At 45.0% G+C, this 16,682-nt stretch overlaps 1 protein-coding gene and 1 long non-coding RNA gene across 6 annotated transcripts in view; one reads left to right on the forward strand and one right to left on the reverse strand.

The window, feature by feature from the left end:
• Positions 1-9,222, forward strand: part of NFATC2 (nuclear factor of activated T cells 2) — a 158,269-nt gene extending 149,047 nt beyond the window's left edge. For all 4 annotated transcript variants that reach the window (XM_033411144.2, XM_012537826.3, XM_004282906.4 and 1 more), the window contains one exon: positions 4,710-9,222. Coding sequence is in view for 2 of the 4 variants with exons in the window: in XM_012537826.3 (XP_012393280.1) it covers positions 4,710-4,765 (56 nt within the window). In the remaining 2 variants the exon portion in view is untranslated. The remainder of the gene's footprint in view (positions 1-4,709) is intronic.
• LOC117197779 (uncharacterized) overlaps positions 1-16,682 on the reverse strand; it is a 231,081-nt gene that overhangs the window by 17,103 nt on the left and 197,296 nt on the right. For both annotated transcript variants that reach the window (XR_007472119.1, XR_007472118.1), the window contains exon 11: positions 213-325. This is a non-coding gene — a long non-coding RNA (uncharacterized LOC117197779). The remainder of the gene's footprint in view (positions 1-212; positions 326-16,682) is intronic.

Below are 16,682 nucleotides of genomic sequence, written 5' to 3' on the forward strand. Positions count from 1 at the left end.
GCTCACAGGGCTGAAAATATTTTTATCTGGCCCTTTATAGAAAAAGTTTATTGACCCCTGGTATATTCTCTCTTTATGTCTGTAGCCATTTTTATTAGACGTTATTGATTTGTAACACTTCTTTATAGATGGATGACCTTTGTCATACTGAATATACTACAGATTTCTTTTTTGGAGTTTTAAAGAAAAATGTATAATTTTTATATACTTACATGCGTCTGTCTTTTCTTTCTTTCTTTCTGGTTTCAGCCTTAGGTGTCAGGCTTAGAAATCACGCTGAGGCTGTAGCCATGTTCAACATCTGTGTTTTCATCACGGTGTCTCTCTGTAAGGGTAACAAAAGGTCGGGGGTGCTTGTGGCAGACTGAACACCACTGGCCTCAATTCTGTTCCAAGAAAGTGATGCTCAGTGACCACCTTAACCACTCAGCACACAGCCTTGTCTGCTCATTAACTTCGCAGAGGCTGCTCTGGCCTTTTCCTGACACACACAAGATGCTGAGGATTCCGGGGCCCCAGCAGAAAGGTGATGGCTAGCAAACCTCATAGCACCATCTCTTTACCTATACGGTGGAGCCATATAATGTACAGGTTAATAAAATGGGGCTATGGATTCAAATCCTGATCCCTCCCCTTCACCTGCTGTGCCAAGTGACTGCCCGTCTCTCTTTCTCCATCTATAAAACGAGGATGAATGTATTACTGGGTTTGGTGTGAGAAGTACTCAGTGCTTGGTTCAGCACCTGGCACATTTTTATCCCTGAAAAAATGTGAATGGCTTATATTCTTCTGTGGAGAAAAAGCGCCAGGCAAATAACAGACCGAAAACCCCTTTGTCAATTGGATAACAGAAAAATCAGCTTCCCTAAACTAAGGGACCTAGGCTGACAGTGTGGGGTCCTCGTGGTGGGCTAAGATGCATGCATTAGGCACCTGCTGTATGCACGCTGCTATGCATGGTACAGTGGGCATACAACCAACTCAAATAACATGGCACAGGGGGGCAAGCGAAGCATTTTGAGAACTCAGTGTTTGCTTCTGGAGGGAGTCAGGACCCCATGTAGGAATGTGAGAAGGCTTCTGGGAAAAAGGTGATACTCAGGAAAGGGGGCAGGAGGGAAGGCAGGATTTGGACAGGAGAGGAACCATTTGGAGAACTGCCCATGGCCCGATGTGGGAAGAGGTGGGAGAAGAGGTGCAGAAATTGGCGTAGGATAGATGCTCAAAACATTTATCGGATGAATGAAATACTGATGGCAGTGACCCAGAAGGGCGGGTTTCAACACTCAGACCTGAGAGTCAGACCTGGGGCCAAATCCCAGAGCAGACAGTGTGACCTGAGGCCACTTAGTCCCTTGCTAAGCTTCTGCTTTCTCAGTAATACATGTTATTGAGAGCTTCCTCTGTACCAAGGCTCTCTTCAAAAGCCAGGGATACGGTGGGGGAACAAGAAAACTAAAGCACTAGAACAGTGAACTGCCAGGAACCGGTATATGAAGGCGATTAGGAGACCAAGCACAACTGGGTGGCGGCACGTGGCACTGCCGACTGTCCCCAGAGCCTGGGGCCGAGGAGACTGAGCAGAGCCTCGAAAGAAGTGAGGGAGAAAAGCATTAGAAGAGGCGAGGGGACCAGCAAGGGCAGAGGCTGGGAGGCATGAGTGCGGCCTGGGGAGCACGTAGAACGGAAGCCAGTGTGGTTCGCTGCAGGGGGGGAGGGGGAAGGGGGAGGGCAGTAGGAGGCGAGGTCACAGCGGGAACCAGATCGGGGCAAGACAAGCCCAGAGCAGGGTTTTTGGATAAAGAAGACCTTAAGCACGGAGGGGGCCAGAGTGAGGAGACTAAAGGTGTGACAGAGAGGAGGTGACAGGGCTGCTGAACGGGCAGACCACCTTTCCTTCCCAGGGAGAGGTTCCACGGTGACATCGGGAAGTTGATTCAAAGAAAGGGCAGCACGATGCCCCCTTTTCCCTTCCACCCAAAGACGCGAGGCTGCAGAGGCGGGACCTCTCGCGTCGGGGTGAAGTGATTGGGCAGAGACCCTTTCGGGGAACTTAGAGCCCACGTTTGCAGACCCATGTGGCTGCACTGCTGTGGCCGCCCCCCAGCTGGCGCTTCTGCCCTAGAGCTTTCTCTCTGTCTACAGCCAGGGGCACGAGCTCTGAGGTTTCAGAAAGAAAAGGTTCCTCTCCCCCAGAGAGGTTGCAGTGGGCGCGAGTGGGCCTCGCTTTGGGGCCCGACTGGGCGGCCGGCCGCCTCCGTACCCCGACCGCGAGGGGGTCCGATGCAGAGCGTTCCCCGAGTTTTCTAGATTCGACTGTGGCTTTCAGAAAGCCAGAGTGGTTTCCATCCAAAGGGAGGGGGAAGCCAGACCGTCTCCCACCCAGCCCCTAACCTGGCCCCGAGCTCCGAGAAGAGAAACGACCCTTTGGCGAGGGCGGTGGTGCTAGTGGCTCTGCCCAGCAGTTATTTTTAGAAAGCCGAGGCCGTGGAACGTTTCCATTGAGGATTGACTCCTCTCGTTTCCTAGGTTGAGAAAACAGGAAACCCTTCAGAATCCGGGCTTTGAAAAGCTTCGCGTGAAGCCGCACCGACCCCGCCTCCCCCCTGGCCACGTGCTTTCACTCCTGCCTGGCTGTCCTCACTGAGGGCCCCCCGGGCCGCCCAGCCCTGCACACTTCCCAGAGGCCAGGGCTGCAGAGGCGAGGGGTCCTGCTTCCTCCAGCTCCGGGAGTCAGCTGGTATCTGCTACACAGTCAGGGCCCAGTTAGAGCTGGTTAGCCGAACACACAAATTCATCCCCGGAGTTCCTATCAGTGGATCCACTCCCACACTTTGCAGCCGGTTGTTACTCTGATACATACATTCTCATCCATTAACATCCAGAGATACTGTGTCATGTGCTCGTACATATATACATATGCACATACCAGTCTCTGAACCAACATCTGCTCTACGCCGGGGACTGTGATAATTTTCTCAGTGTCATCTCATCTAAGCTCCTCAACAACTGTAGAAGGAAGGTCATATTTTTATACACAGTTTACAGAGGGGGAAACTGAGGCACAGAGCAGTTACATCACTAGGGCGAGGTTCAACGAGCAAGGAAGCAGCAGAGGTGGGATTCCAGCCCCGGCCACCCAGCTCTAGAACCCGAACTCTCGAGCGCCCCTTGCACCTGCTTTCAGCACACACCTGAAGAACAGTGAGCGACGCCTGATTGGTTTCTGCCACAAAACAGAGCCCGCTGGTGTAAAGCACTAGGTTTAGAGTCCGACACAAAGCGTGGGGTATCACTACCCATCACACAACTGACAGCCACACGACACTGGTTACCTGGCCTCCTGCTAGGAGCTTGTATATACGTCAATGCCCGGCATCCTCACAGCAGCCCCAAAAGGGACACATGGTGACGATTCTCACTCTACAAATGAGCCGAGGCACAGAGGGGTGAGGTCACACGGCCCGTTTAGTGAGGGAGTCAGGAGTCAGACCAGCATATCCAGCCCCAGAGCAGTGTGTTTTTGCTGTCTGCTTATTCTGGGAGTTGCAGACTCATCCAAGCAGGGGTTTTCCAGGGAAAAGCACCCCGGACCTAGGCAAGCTCAGGGTGGAGGGAGTCCGAGCCCATCGACAGTTCACCCTCACTGTTCATCTTCCATCTCTGTAACTTGAGGATGAGGCTGAGATGAGAAAACAGAGGCGGCGGCTGTGGGAGGAACTTAGTGCGAGCACCAGGAGAGCGGAGATTCGTCTCCCTTTTATGGGACCCCAGAGGGGTCCTGCCTCCTCTGCTGCTCCCGGACCCAGTCCACACAATCCAGCTGTGAAACCAAAAGTGCACACACACACTTTAGGGCAGGTGCACGCCCCTGCCTGGTGTCTGGGCAGCCTTTGAAGGCAGCTTTGCCCCAAGAACACTGAAGGAAGCCTTTTGGCAAGAGCCACTATTCTAAGAGCTTACTGCCTTGATCCCAGGACCTGGTGCCTCAGATAAGTGGCCAGAGTGGGAGAGCAGGGCTAGCTCCTGATGCCGCTGGCTGGCACTGCATTCCTGGTTCCCTGCTAAATTCCATGCAGCTTTCTGGGGCAGGGGGTGGTGGAACACTCCAGAGCCCCTTGAGGACACTGGGTACTTGAGAAGACTCAGAGTGCGATCCTTCGCTAGTGAGGAGGGGTGAGGGGGGGCTGTGCTGAAAGGGATGAAGATTATGTTTACACTGACGGCTAGGCTTTGGGGTGGTCCCACCCACTCTCTTTTTAAAGGCCCCTCTTGCGAGTCGTAAGTTTTGTGGGTCAAGGAACTGTCTTTTAGTCATGGAGTGGATATTTTCTGGACGTTGTAATAACAGACAGAGTTTGGTATACAGTAGAGCACCTCGAGTGCATTCAGTAACAAGAAGGAGAAAGTGTTCCTTAAATCATGCCCTGTGGCCCAGCTCCATTTCTGCCACAGCAATTTTTAAAAGTTACCATTTGGGCAATTTTCACTAACAAACCCATACCACAAAATAGCATCATGGGGGGTGAGGAAGAATCATGATGTGGGAAGGCATTTCTTATGTTAAAGATTGTCAGATGTATTACTGCAAAGACAAAAACATGTTTTAAAAAAACAGCCCGGTTGTATTAGGTTCTAGAAAGCTAACCTGATCCCTGTTTTGGGTGCCCTCTCACTCGCACTTACTCTCTCTCTCTTTTCTTTCGTAGTTAATGAGATTATCAGGAAGGAGTTTTCAGGACCTCCTGCCCGAAATCAGACGTAGAAGAAAGCCATTAGCAAGACACCATCCACATTGCTAACGCCGGAGCCTCCCACCGTCCTCCCCGGTGCCCACCCCACCCGGAGGCTGAGCACGGAACCATGTACCGGCCGAAAGCTACCCCTCTATTCCGGAGCTCGCCTCCTCTCTGTGCATTCTGAGTCTTGTTCTGAATCCCAAAGAGCATCTCGATTGACTTCCAGGTGTCCCGTCCAAACCTTAAGTGCCTGCTGACCCCAAATACATCCTGAACCAGACCACCCGCTGGAATGCGCCTGAGAGCTGAGAGCCTGCAGCCGGGGACTCGGGGGACGGAAGATGGGGATGCAGTTAAACCCCAGCCCTTGCCTTCACTTTTCTGGGTCACAGATACAGCTCTTGTACCTTTTGAAGGAAAGGAGCTCTCCAACAGCAACCAAAGGAACGTGACCCAGCTTACGTCACTGGGCTGAAGAAAAACAAAGAAGCTGGCCCATCTTCCCTAGGGATTGCCCGTCCCCACCAGGGATGGGCCAGCTCAAGCTTGATTTTTAAATGGTCTGCTTCTGAATCAAAAACAGTCTGGCTCATACAAGATCACCTGTTAAAGCTTCTCGGCGTTATGACACGTGTACACTTTTTTCTTCTCCGCTTTCAAAAAGCTGGCCGGGGGGCGGAGGGGGGGCCCTCTTGGCTAGCTGCCCTTCCCCCCTGCAGCACGCGGTCACGGACAAGAGGAGGTCACCCAGGCTGCTGGGTGAGCACGCATCCGCTGCAGCCGGACAAGCTTCGCGGCTTTCTGATGTTCCCGCTTTCTTTCCTCTAACAGCCCAAGTGCTTTTCCAGAAAGTACAGTAGTTAAGAAGAATCTCAAGCATGTGCATTGAATTTTGAGAAGGAACGGCAGAAGGGCTAAAGCAATGAAAAAAAAAAAAAAGAAGAAAAAAGTGCAGGTATTTTTGTTAAGTAAAACGGTTGCAAAGTATAGCAGCTGGCAGGCCTAAGTGCTTCGGTGGGTGGGCGCCCCCACGATCGAGGAAAAAGGCTGAATTCCCTCTCTGGCCTAGACACAAAGTGGGATACTCAAGCTCACGATTCGGCCCCGAAGTTCACTGGTTCTTTTTAACTGAACCCATTGAAACCCGCCCCCCGCCCCAGTCCCCAAGACGCCTCTGCATTCGCTGCTTCATGCAGCACAAATGTGATCTGAATAGAAGCAGATCCTCTCCCACACAGCCCTTAGTGTGAATGTGCTCCGCTCAGACCACTCGCATGGAGTGTGCAGCTCAGCCCTGAGTGTCTCTCTCCTCTGGGCGCACCCACGGTCCGCCAAAGTCTTCCTCCTTTGGGGCAATTTTTGCAAACAAATAAAACTCTCCAAGTTCTTGGCAGGTGGGCTGTTAATCACACAGATGTGTTTGTTTACATTCATTGCAGACACCCCAGGACAAACTGGGGATTCCTTTTCGGCCATTTAATTGCTTCCCTGTAATCAAACACAGAGTGTAAATGTTCCTGGCACTCTTCAGAAGGCTGTACTCAGGCCTTCTGCCTAGCAGAGTTGATTGAAAAAAATCACTCTACGAAGAGAATCGTGGCAGTTAAGGGCCCACTGTGGGTTTTCTAAGTCCTGGCTTTGTCATCAAAACCTTTCTGAGAGCTGGGGCCAGGAGCTCCAGACCTGTGACCCCAGCCTGGTGTGTTTGGGGCTCCAGAGAGAGGACAGAATGCAGCACATGTCTGTACCCTTTTGGTCAGGACCTAGCATTTCTTCCCTCCCACCCCACCAAGGACAGGGGACTTTTCCACCCAGCCCAAGCAGAGTTTAGCAAAATTCTTTTCAACAAACAGAATACCAGTAAGAAGTTGACCGCCATCGCAAAGCTTCTGGGATGCAAAATTCTTCCTCATTAATAAAGTGTTCCTTATCCAAGCAGCTTTACCTAAAGAACTTTCTCTCCAGCAATATTGACTTCACAGGGGAAGGGTTCAAGCATTTGGTGAGCGATTTGTTCTCACTTGACCTGGCTGGGAGCCATTTTTTGCACATGAGGGAATTTGGCCTTTCCTCAGTTATCTGAATGTTTTACCCAAGTGCCTTCCTGCTATTGTAGCAGTCGCTCAGCTGCATTGTGCATGGGGTGAAAAAGGACTAATGCGTTTTCCATCACTATTCTAACCATGTTAGTGCAAAGGGCCTCCTAGTAGTTCAGATTCCCGTATGTATAGATGTACGTGTGTGTGTGTATAAGACACTCACAAACTCTTTTTCTAAGACATCCTAGCTGGGTATTATAGGAAGCACTTTCATAAACAACTATACCAAATAGCAAAGGAAGGAAACAAAAGCATTAGTTTTGAGACATAAACAGGCGAGAGAATGTGTAGTAAGACTCGACAGCAGTCAGGAAAGTTTTGTCAGATACAGATGCCAGGAGGAAGTTTTGCCAAGAGTAAACTGCTCATGAAATATTTTCAGTATGGGGAGAGGCAATAGGTCCTCGAAGAGAAAGAAAAAGGATGTCTAAACTGTCAAGATGGGTGTGTTGCACGTGTGTTAGAAGGATCTGTTAGGTAGAGGTTTGTACTTGCTACAACCGAGGTAATGTAAATATATAGCACTTCCAACAGCAATCTGCCCTGTTGCTGAATGTAGTATATTTCCAAAGTTTGAGTCTTCCTGTATTGTACAAAAATACTGCTGCTTGATAATATATAATAGCAACCCAAATTAATAAGTATGGTATTAAATTTTATTTTCTTATCTGTATTTTTATGCTTTTTATCTGTCCTCAAGATATCGCATCCTTGTTGGAATTAGAAAATATTTATAAGTGGTCAGAAATCTTTTTCAAGTGTCTCTTTTTTCGTATACATTGAGGATTTTTTTTCCCTAAGAGAAAGGATGTATTCTTGAAGATTTGTTAATCATTCCAGGAAAAAAAAAAAAAAACACCCCAAACAAAAGCCCACCTCAGAGCCTGTTAGTCACCTGTCTGCTAGAAGAAACCGTCTCCGGAGAAAGGAGGGGGAGTGGCTCTGTGGAAGGAGGAAGCACCTGTTTGTTGCTTGAGGACACTGCTGACTTCAGCTCTGAGCCGCCATCTTGCCACTGAGAACTGGAAAGTGTTTAGATCCCTCCAATAAGGGACCTAGTAGGTGATTTTGATGTAACAAAACTGCCTGTGTTGTAATGGGGAGTCTAAAAAAGACACAGGAGTAATGGGGAGTTCCTAGAACAGAAGTGCAGGCTAATGTTTACAGAGCTCACTGAATCCTGGTAGATAAACCCCCGTACACGTTACCCAAAGGACGTTCAGAGTTTTCCAGCAAAGACACAGACTAGACGAATCAAGTCGATTCTTTCTAAGAACTGGGAAGCACTGATGTAGCCTTTCTTGTTTACATCCAGTGGCCAAGCCATCCCTCTCAGGAAGCCAGCCTTGGCCAGTGCGGGAGCTGTCATGTGTAGACAGATTGGAAGCTGATGTGTTCTCATTTCTCACTCTGGACTAAAGGGGAGGCTTGAGTTTATTTTCACGTCAAACCCTTTCCAAGACCTTCTTATTTGTTCAGAATTGAAAGAATGTCAGGGGTCTAGTTAACAACTTTGTTTGCTTTACGTTTACAAGTGGCACAGGGGTTGTGACATTCTTGACGAGTCGGGGTAAACCTTCCTGAACTCACTTTTGGAGGGCCAGGCCCTTAGCAGCTACCCAACATATCTTAACCTTGGATCTCCCAAGCTTGGGTCTCGGGCATTAAATCTCATGGAGCCAAACCAGCCAATGCAAGTGGTTTTCCTGCATTCCAGCTAAATGCTTACGAACAAGAAGCGTCACATGAAACTGATCACAGACATCAATTTCTCTCAGCTTTCATGAGTGCCTTGAGTTATAGCCAACATCACTGTCTTAACTCAGTTTGTTTAGAAACAAATGTTTCTGGTGATTGTTGAGCTAGCAGTGGCTCCGTAAGCCAGCCCTTCCGAAAGTGAACTGGCGTGTTGGGTGCTGGAAGAAAGGTTTAGCACCCTGCCTTTATGCAGCTGTTGGCCAATTAGAATAAACTCCACCTGCCTAGTTCAGGCTTTGGATGCAAATGATGCTGTTCTATTAGCAGGTGCTTTCAGCACTCTGATTGGCCCGAACGGATGGACGCTGTGGTTGGGACAAGCTTAGCATCCTGACACACCTTGTCAAAGAAGCTTACTCACCCCTGTTGCCTCTACAGCCCTCAGAGGGGAGAAAATGTTGAGAATGTCCTCGCTAATTCTCCAACAAATAGAAATCTCTCCCACGGGGTGGTACTGGAAGGCTTAGGTTTTGAAAATCTTGACTGTTAAAAGGAGTTTGAATACATCACATTCCTATGCAAAACGTTTTTAACCTTCAGTTTAATGTAGTTTATTTTTGCTATATGTAAAGTATTTTTATACGGCTTGTATCATGATAGTTTAGCAATAAAACAGTTGAAAGCAATGGCTACTTTGGGCGTATCTTTTCTTCTCTAGAGATGCTGTTCAGATACCCTTTACATTTTGAGTTCGTACATCAAGGACCGTTTTTTGTGTGCACATCCACGTGTGGGTTTATCACTCCTCTCAGCCCTGTGAGGTCGGGACTGTCCATTTTACATCTAACCTCCGATATTTGCATCTTACATCAGAAGCCCAAGGTGACAGAGTCATGAGCTCAACCTGGATTTGTCTGATTCTCTCTCTGCTCCCTCCACTGCAGCTCTGCTATAATCTGTGTCTCTAGACCTCTTTAGGAGTAGCATCCAGGTAAACACATTTATAATGTCCGCCTTGGGTCTGCTCGCAGAGGGTCCCAGAGCATTTACAGGGAACTGGGCAGAGCAAAACAGTCACTCGCAGAGCAAAACAGTCTCTGCTTGAATATCTTACAAAATTCCAAAGTTCCCTCCAAATTATCTTTTACCATGAAACCCACAAACAGAATTAGATATTATAAATACTAGAATTTTCCAGCTGCTTCCTCCTTATAGCAGCTTTTTCTCCTTATAGCTAAAGCATCTACGAGGTTTGGAAAAAAATTTCTATTTAAAGTCTTAATGTAATACGGTTCAAATGTCATCCCACTCTTCAGCACTACCCTTAAACCCTAGGGAAGCAGGGTCTCAGCCCCAGGCCCTGTACTTCAGGGACCACTTCACCCCACCATAACTCTACGCTGAGGATACCTTCCTGGGGATTTCCCAAGCCCCCTTCCAGTGCCTGGAACCAGCAGTACCATGTGGGGTAGGGTGTCCCAAGCATATCAGGGTCCTGTATGAGTTGTGGCTTGAGATGCCCCTGGTCCCCCTCAGATGGGGCCAGCTCGTTCCCATTTATTTCCTTTGGGGCACAAGGTCAACAGGACACAAGATGCCCCAAAGAGCTCCAGGACCTGCACCTATAGGGTCCCAGCCAGTTGCCAGAAGAGCTTCCTGGTGAGCAGATTGCTCCTTAATGGCCAGCACAGGTTTTTTATTTTTTGTGGGATCGGGCGAGATTGGACCACCGGAATGGTGCTGAAACATTGATTTGAGGATGACTCAAATCGCTCATAAAGACAGGAGCCCCACAAAAAATATTGCCCCAGGCCCGCCGGCTCACCCACCCACCCTAGGGGCAACTCTGCCCCTCATGATTTTTTGCTGTAGCTGTATACAACCAGTTCTCTTTAAATTCACTCACTTTCTGAAAACCTTATGTTGCTTTTCCCAAATAGAACCCGGAATCATCTTAAGCAGAAAACAAAATACAAATATAAAACTATACAGATAAAACTATAGTCATTAAAAAAATAAGTCTGTGTCCTACATTTGTGTGAGCTACACTTGGTACATACCACAAAATTCAGCCTGGGCCTCAGTTTCCCCAAATATAAAATGAAGATAATAGTCCCCACCTCACAGTCAGTACGTGCTTAATAAATGTTAGCTATCAATACAACCTCCCATCATTTAACTAATAGATTTAAGATTCACCCAAGGCTGGACCTCATTTTTCCAATATCTGGAAGGAAGCATTCAGAGCTTTGACAACAGGTCTTGAATTTTTCTAACTACATAATTAACTAGCTACCTAATTAGTTAACTAGATAGTTAAAGCCCCAAACTCTAGCTTATCCAGTTTTCAAATCCTGAAATGAAAAGGAAACACACACTGGGGTGTCCAGCCTCTCCTTCTTGGGGAGACTTTGCAAGTCTGTCAATGTCCCTTGCTACCTGCAGCAGCATGGTGTACTTTTGTACCAAGGAGCAGATATATAACACTGGCTTAGTAACAAGTGGGAAATTAAGAAGTTACAAGACTTCCAGGAGCAAACAAAATGCTGACTCCTACACAGGCTTTTCAGGTTCATAAATGGAAAGGAAACTGGTTTCTTGGCAAGAGCAGGTTGAATATGAAATAACACCGTGAAGGAAGCACAGACCACAGGGACCATTAAGAAATGAAAGCAAAGTCATTTCTTTTGTTTGAGGAGCTCTGGGAGCTGTGATGAGCTGCACCAAGCTTTCTCCAAAAAGGGCTTCCACTCGAAACCGTCTCTGCCTTCACCCTCCCAGTAAAATTCAGCAGTCCAGCTTGGTAAATGGCCCAAGGTGGAGTTATCACCAAAGAGATGGAAACCCCTGCCCAATCCCCAGGATTTCCAGGAATTCTTGGTTTACTAGAAATTTTAAACTCAAATTCTGCACTGAACTCCAGACACAAAGCACTATGACAATTGGATCTTAGCTTTTTTTTTTTTTTTTTTTTAAGCAGGGAGGGAGCAGCTCAGGGCTTTCTATGAGCTACTGATGGGGCTCCTCAAGAAAGACCCCCAGATCACATGGCTGCTGATCAAGAGCCCTCTGTAATTAATACCATCAGCACAGCTCTTGAGGAAAAGCATTCACAGGACGATCTTGGCACCAGATTTTAAGTACACCTTCTCATGCACACTCCAGACTCATGCACCTGCCTGTGTGACATCTCCACTCTGATACCCAGGAGGCATCTCTAGCTCAACATGCCCCCGATCTTCCTAATTCCCAATCTCCTCTTCCCACCCACAACCCTCTAGTACACCCTGTCCTCCCCATCGGTTTACGGCAACACCATCTAAGCAGCTGCATAGTCAAAAACCTGGGAGCGACCCTGGATCCCTCACTGTCCCTGGGCCCCACACGTCAGCAACGTTTGGTGGATCCATCTCTGAAATCACACCTTTTTGCTTCACGCCCATTGGACCACCTTTATCTTCTGCCTGGACGACAGAGTGGCCTCTTGACTGCCCTGGTTCACGCCTACCCTCACTGCCTGCACAGTGGGCAGAACATACCACACCTGCTCTTAAAGCCTTCCAATAACTGCCCTTTGCATTTACTTTTTTTTTCCCCAAATTTATCAAAGTATGATCGACAAAGTGTGTATATTTAAGATATACAACGTAGTATCTTGATATATGTTAAAAATTGTGAATTGGTTACCAAAATTAAGCTCTTTAATGCATACATCACCTCACACAGTTACCTTCTTTTTGGTGGTGAGGACATTTGAGATCTACACTCTTAGCAAGTTTCAAGTATACACTTTTATTAACTCTAGTCACCATGATTTACATTCAGCTTCCACAACTTATTGATCTCAGAAGTTAAAGTTTGCCCCCTTTGACAGAATCTCCCTGATTCCACAACCCCCATCCACGGTAAGCACTATTTTACTCTGTTACAGTAAGTCCCCTGCATACCAATGAGTTCCATTCTGAGAGCTCATTCGTAAGTCCCATTTGTTCATAAGTCCAACAAAGTTAGCCTAGGTACCTAACTAACACAATCGGTTATATTGTACTGTATTGTAATAGGTTTATAATACTTTTCACACAAATAATACATAAAAAACAAAAAATAAAACATTTTTAATCTTACAGCACCTTGAAAAGTACAAGAGTACAACACAACAGCTGATGCTTCTTAGCAGTACCGGCTAAATCACTGCTGCTTTCACGTTTGCTTCCGGACATCCTGGGCTTGAAATAAATATACTGTACTACTGTACTGTATACAATACTGTAAAGTACACAAAAACACAACTACCTGTAGAGGATGCACGCACGTGAAAATGTGCGCCAGACACGTGAACTAACTTAATGTGACTGGACACGTGAACACATGTTTGCATCTTTGAAAGTTTGCAACTTGAAGGTTCATATGTAGGGCACTTACTGGACTATGAGTTCAACGTTTTTCAATTCCACATTTAAGTGGGATCATACAGTATTTGTCTCTGTCTGGTGTATTTCACTTAGCATAATGCCCTCCAGTTTCATCCGTGTTGTCTCAAACAGTGGGATGTCCTTCTTATGGCTGAATAATATTCCAGTATGTGTGTGTGTGTGTACATATATATATGCCACATCTTCTTTATTCATTCACCCATTGACAGATACTTAGGTTGCTTCCACATCTTGGCTATTGTGAATAATGCTGCAATGAATGTGGAAGTGCAGATCTCTTCAAGATCCTGTTTTCAATTCCTTCGGATATATAACCAAAAGTGGGATAGCTGGACCACGTGGTAGTTTATCTTTAATTTTTTGAGGAACCTCCATACTGTGTTCCATAATGGCTGTACCAATTTACATTCCCATCAACAGTGTATAGTGGTTCCCTTTTCTTTTCTTTTTTTTAGGGGTTCCCTTTTCTCTACATCCTCACCAACACTTACTTTGACATTTTGATAATGGCAATCCTAACAGCTGTGGGGTGATATCCCATTGTGGTTTTCATTTGCATTTCCCTGATTAGTGATGCTGAGCATTTTTTCATATACCTGTTGGTCATTTGTATGTCTTCTTTGGAAAATTCAGGTCCTTTGCCCATTTTAATTAGACTTTTTTTTTTTTTTTTTTGCTATTGGGTTGTATGAGTTCCTTATATATTTTGAATATTAAACCCTTACAGAATATATGACTTGCAAATATTTTCTCCCATTCTGTAGGTTGCCTTTTCATTTTGTTGATGGTTTCCTTTGCTGTGTATAAGCTTCTTAGTTTGATGTAGTCCCACTTACTGATTTTTGCTTTTTTTTTTTGGCTTGTGCATTTGGTGCCAAATTCAGGAAATCATTACCAAGACTAGTGTCAAAAAGGTTTTCCCCCATGTTTTCTTCTAGGAGTCTAATGGTTTCAGGTTTTACATTCAAGTCTAAGACATTTTGTGTTGGTTTTTGTGTATGGTGTGAGATAAGGGTCCATTTTATTCTTTTGCATGTACCTACCCAGCTTTCTCAACACTACCATTTATTGAAGAGACTACTTTTTCCCCATTGTGTAATCTTAGTGAATTTGAAGATTAGTTGACTATATATGCATGGGTTTATTCTGGGCTCTCTTTTCTGTTCCATTAATCTGTGTGTCTCTTTATGCCAATACCATATCATTTTATTACTATAGCTTTGTAATGTAATTTGAAATCACAAAGTGTGATGCCTCCAGCTTTGTTCTTCTTGCTCAAGATGGCTTTGGCTATGTGGGGACTTTTGTAGTTAAATACAGATTTTAGGAAAAAAAATCCTGTTCCTCTGAAAAATGCCATTGGAATTTTGATAGGGTTTACATTGAATCTGTAGATCACTTTATGTAGTATAGACATTTAAACAATATTAATTCTTCAAATCCTTAAACATAAGACAGAATAGAGGGCCCAGAAATAAACCCACACACCTACGGTAAATTAATCTTCAACAAAGGAGGCAAGAATATACAATGGGAAAAAGAGTCTCTTTAGCAAGGGGTGTTGGGAAAGTTGGACAGCTTCATGTAAATCAATGAACTTAGAACACAGCCTCACACCATACACAAAAATAAACTCAAAATGGCTTAAAGACTTAAACATAAGACATGACACCATAAAACTCCTAGAAGAGAACATAGGCAAAACGTTCTCTGACATAAATCATACCAATGTTTTCTTAGATCAGTCTCCCAAGGCAACAGAAATAAAAGCAAAAATAAACAAATGGGACCTAATCAAACTTACAAGCTTTTGCACAGCAAAGGAAACCATAAACAAAATGAAAAAACAACCTACAGAATGGGAGAAAATATTTGCAAATGATGCAGCCGACAAGGGATTAATCTTCAAAATATAAACAGTTCATACAATTCAACAACAAAAAACAAACCCAACCGAAGAATGGGCAGAACTAGATAGACATTTTTCCAAAGAAACCATACAGATGACCAATAGGCAGATGAAGAAATGCTCATCAGCACTAATTATCAGAGAAATGCAAATCAAAACTACAATGAGGTACCATCTCACCCTGGTCAGAATGGCCATCAAAAAAATCCACATAAATACTGGAGAGGATATGGAGAAAAGGGAACCTTCCTACACTGTTGGTGGGAATGTAAGTTGGTACAATCACTATGGAAAACAGTAAGGCTGTTTCTCAAGAAACTAAAAATAGAGTTGCCATACGATCCAGCAATCCTATTCCTAGACATATATCCAGAAAAACTATAATTCAAAAAGATACATGCACCCCTATGTTCATAGCGGCATTATTTGCAATTACCAAGACAAGGAAACAACCTAAGTGTCCACCAACAGATGAATAGAGAAGATGTGGTACATATAAACAATGGAGTATTACTCAGTCATAAAAAAGAATGAAATAAGGCCATCTGCAGCAACATGGATGGACCTAGAGATTATCATACTAAGTCAGAAAGAGAAAGACAAATATCATATGGTATCGCTTATATGTGGAATCTAAAATTGACACAAATGAACTTATCTACAAAACAGAAGCAGACTCACAGACACAGAGAACAGACTTGTGGTTGCCAAGAGGGAGGGAGGGTGCCGGAGGGATGGAGTGGGAGTTTGGGGTTAGCAGATGCAAACTATTATATACAGAATGGATAAACAGCAAGGTCCTACTGTATAGCACAGGGAATTATATTCAATATCCTGTGATAAACCATAATGGAAAAGAATATGAAAAAGAATGTATATATATATATATGTATAACTGAATCACTTTGCTGTACAGCAGAAATTAACACATTGTAAATCAACTGTACTTCAATAAAAAAAATTAAAGATAGAAACTACCATATGATCCAGTCATCCCACTTTTGGGTATATATCCAAGGGAAATGAAAACAGGGTCCCAAAGGTAGATCTGCGCTCGCATGTTCCCTACTGTGGCATTATTCACAATGGCCAGATAGGGAAACAATCTAAGTATCTGTCAACAGATAAAGAAGATGTGGTAGGTATATGTATAAACACACACACACACACACACAATGAAATATCATTCAGCCATGAGAAAGAAAGATATCCTGCTGTTTGTGACAACACAGATGAAACTAAAGGACATTATGTTAAGTGAAATACGCCAGACACAGAGACACAAATCCCGCATGGTTTCACTTATATGTAGAATCTAGGAAAGAACAAAGTCAAACTCATAGAAACAGAAAACAGTGGTTTCTGGGGGCTGGGCAAAATATGGAGAGGTTGGTAAAAGGGTACAAAGTTTCAGCTGTAAGATAAATAAGTTCTGAGGATCTGATGTAGAACATGGTGCCTGTAATTGACATTGCTATTGTGTAATTGAAATTTGCAAACAGTACAATTGGAAGGTTTTCACACTCAGAAAAAGATCAATATGTGAAGTAATGGATGTGTTAATTAATTAGATGGGGGAATCCTTTCACAGTTTTTATCATCTCATCATGATGTACACTTTAAATACCTTACAACTTCATTTGTCACACCTCAATAAAGCTGAAAAAGAAATCAATGTTCTGTGGGAGAATGATGGTAGAAGCCTCCTATTCTGCCATCTTGCTGCTATCACTTTAATTTCAAAAACACAGGCAGTTTAGTCACTCAGGTCTGAGACAGTGGAAGAGCCTCAGTAACCCACCAG

The sequence above is a fragment of the Orcinus orca genome, chromosome 16 (assembly GCF_937001465.1).
Source record: "Orcinus orca chromosome 16, mOrcOrc1.1, whole genome shotgun sequence".
Taxonomy (NCBI): domain Eukaryota; kingdom Metazoa; phylum Chordata; class Mammalia; order Artiodactyla; family Delphinidae; genus Orcinus; species Orcinus orca.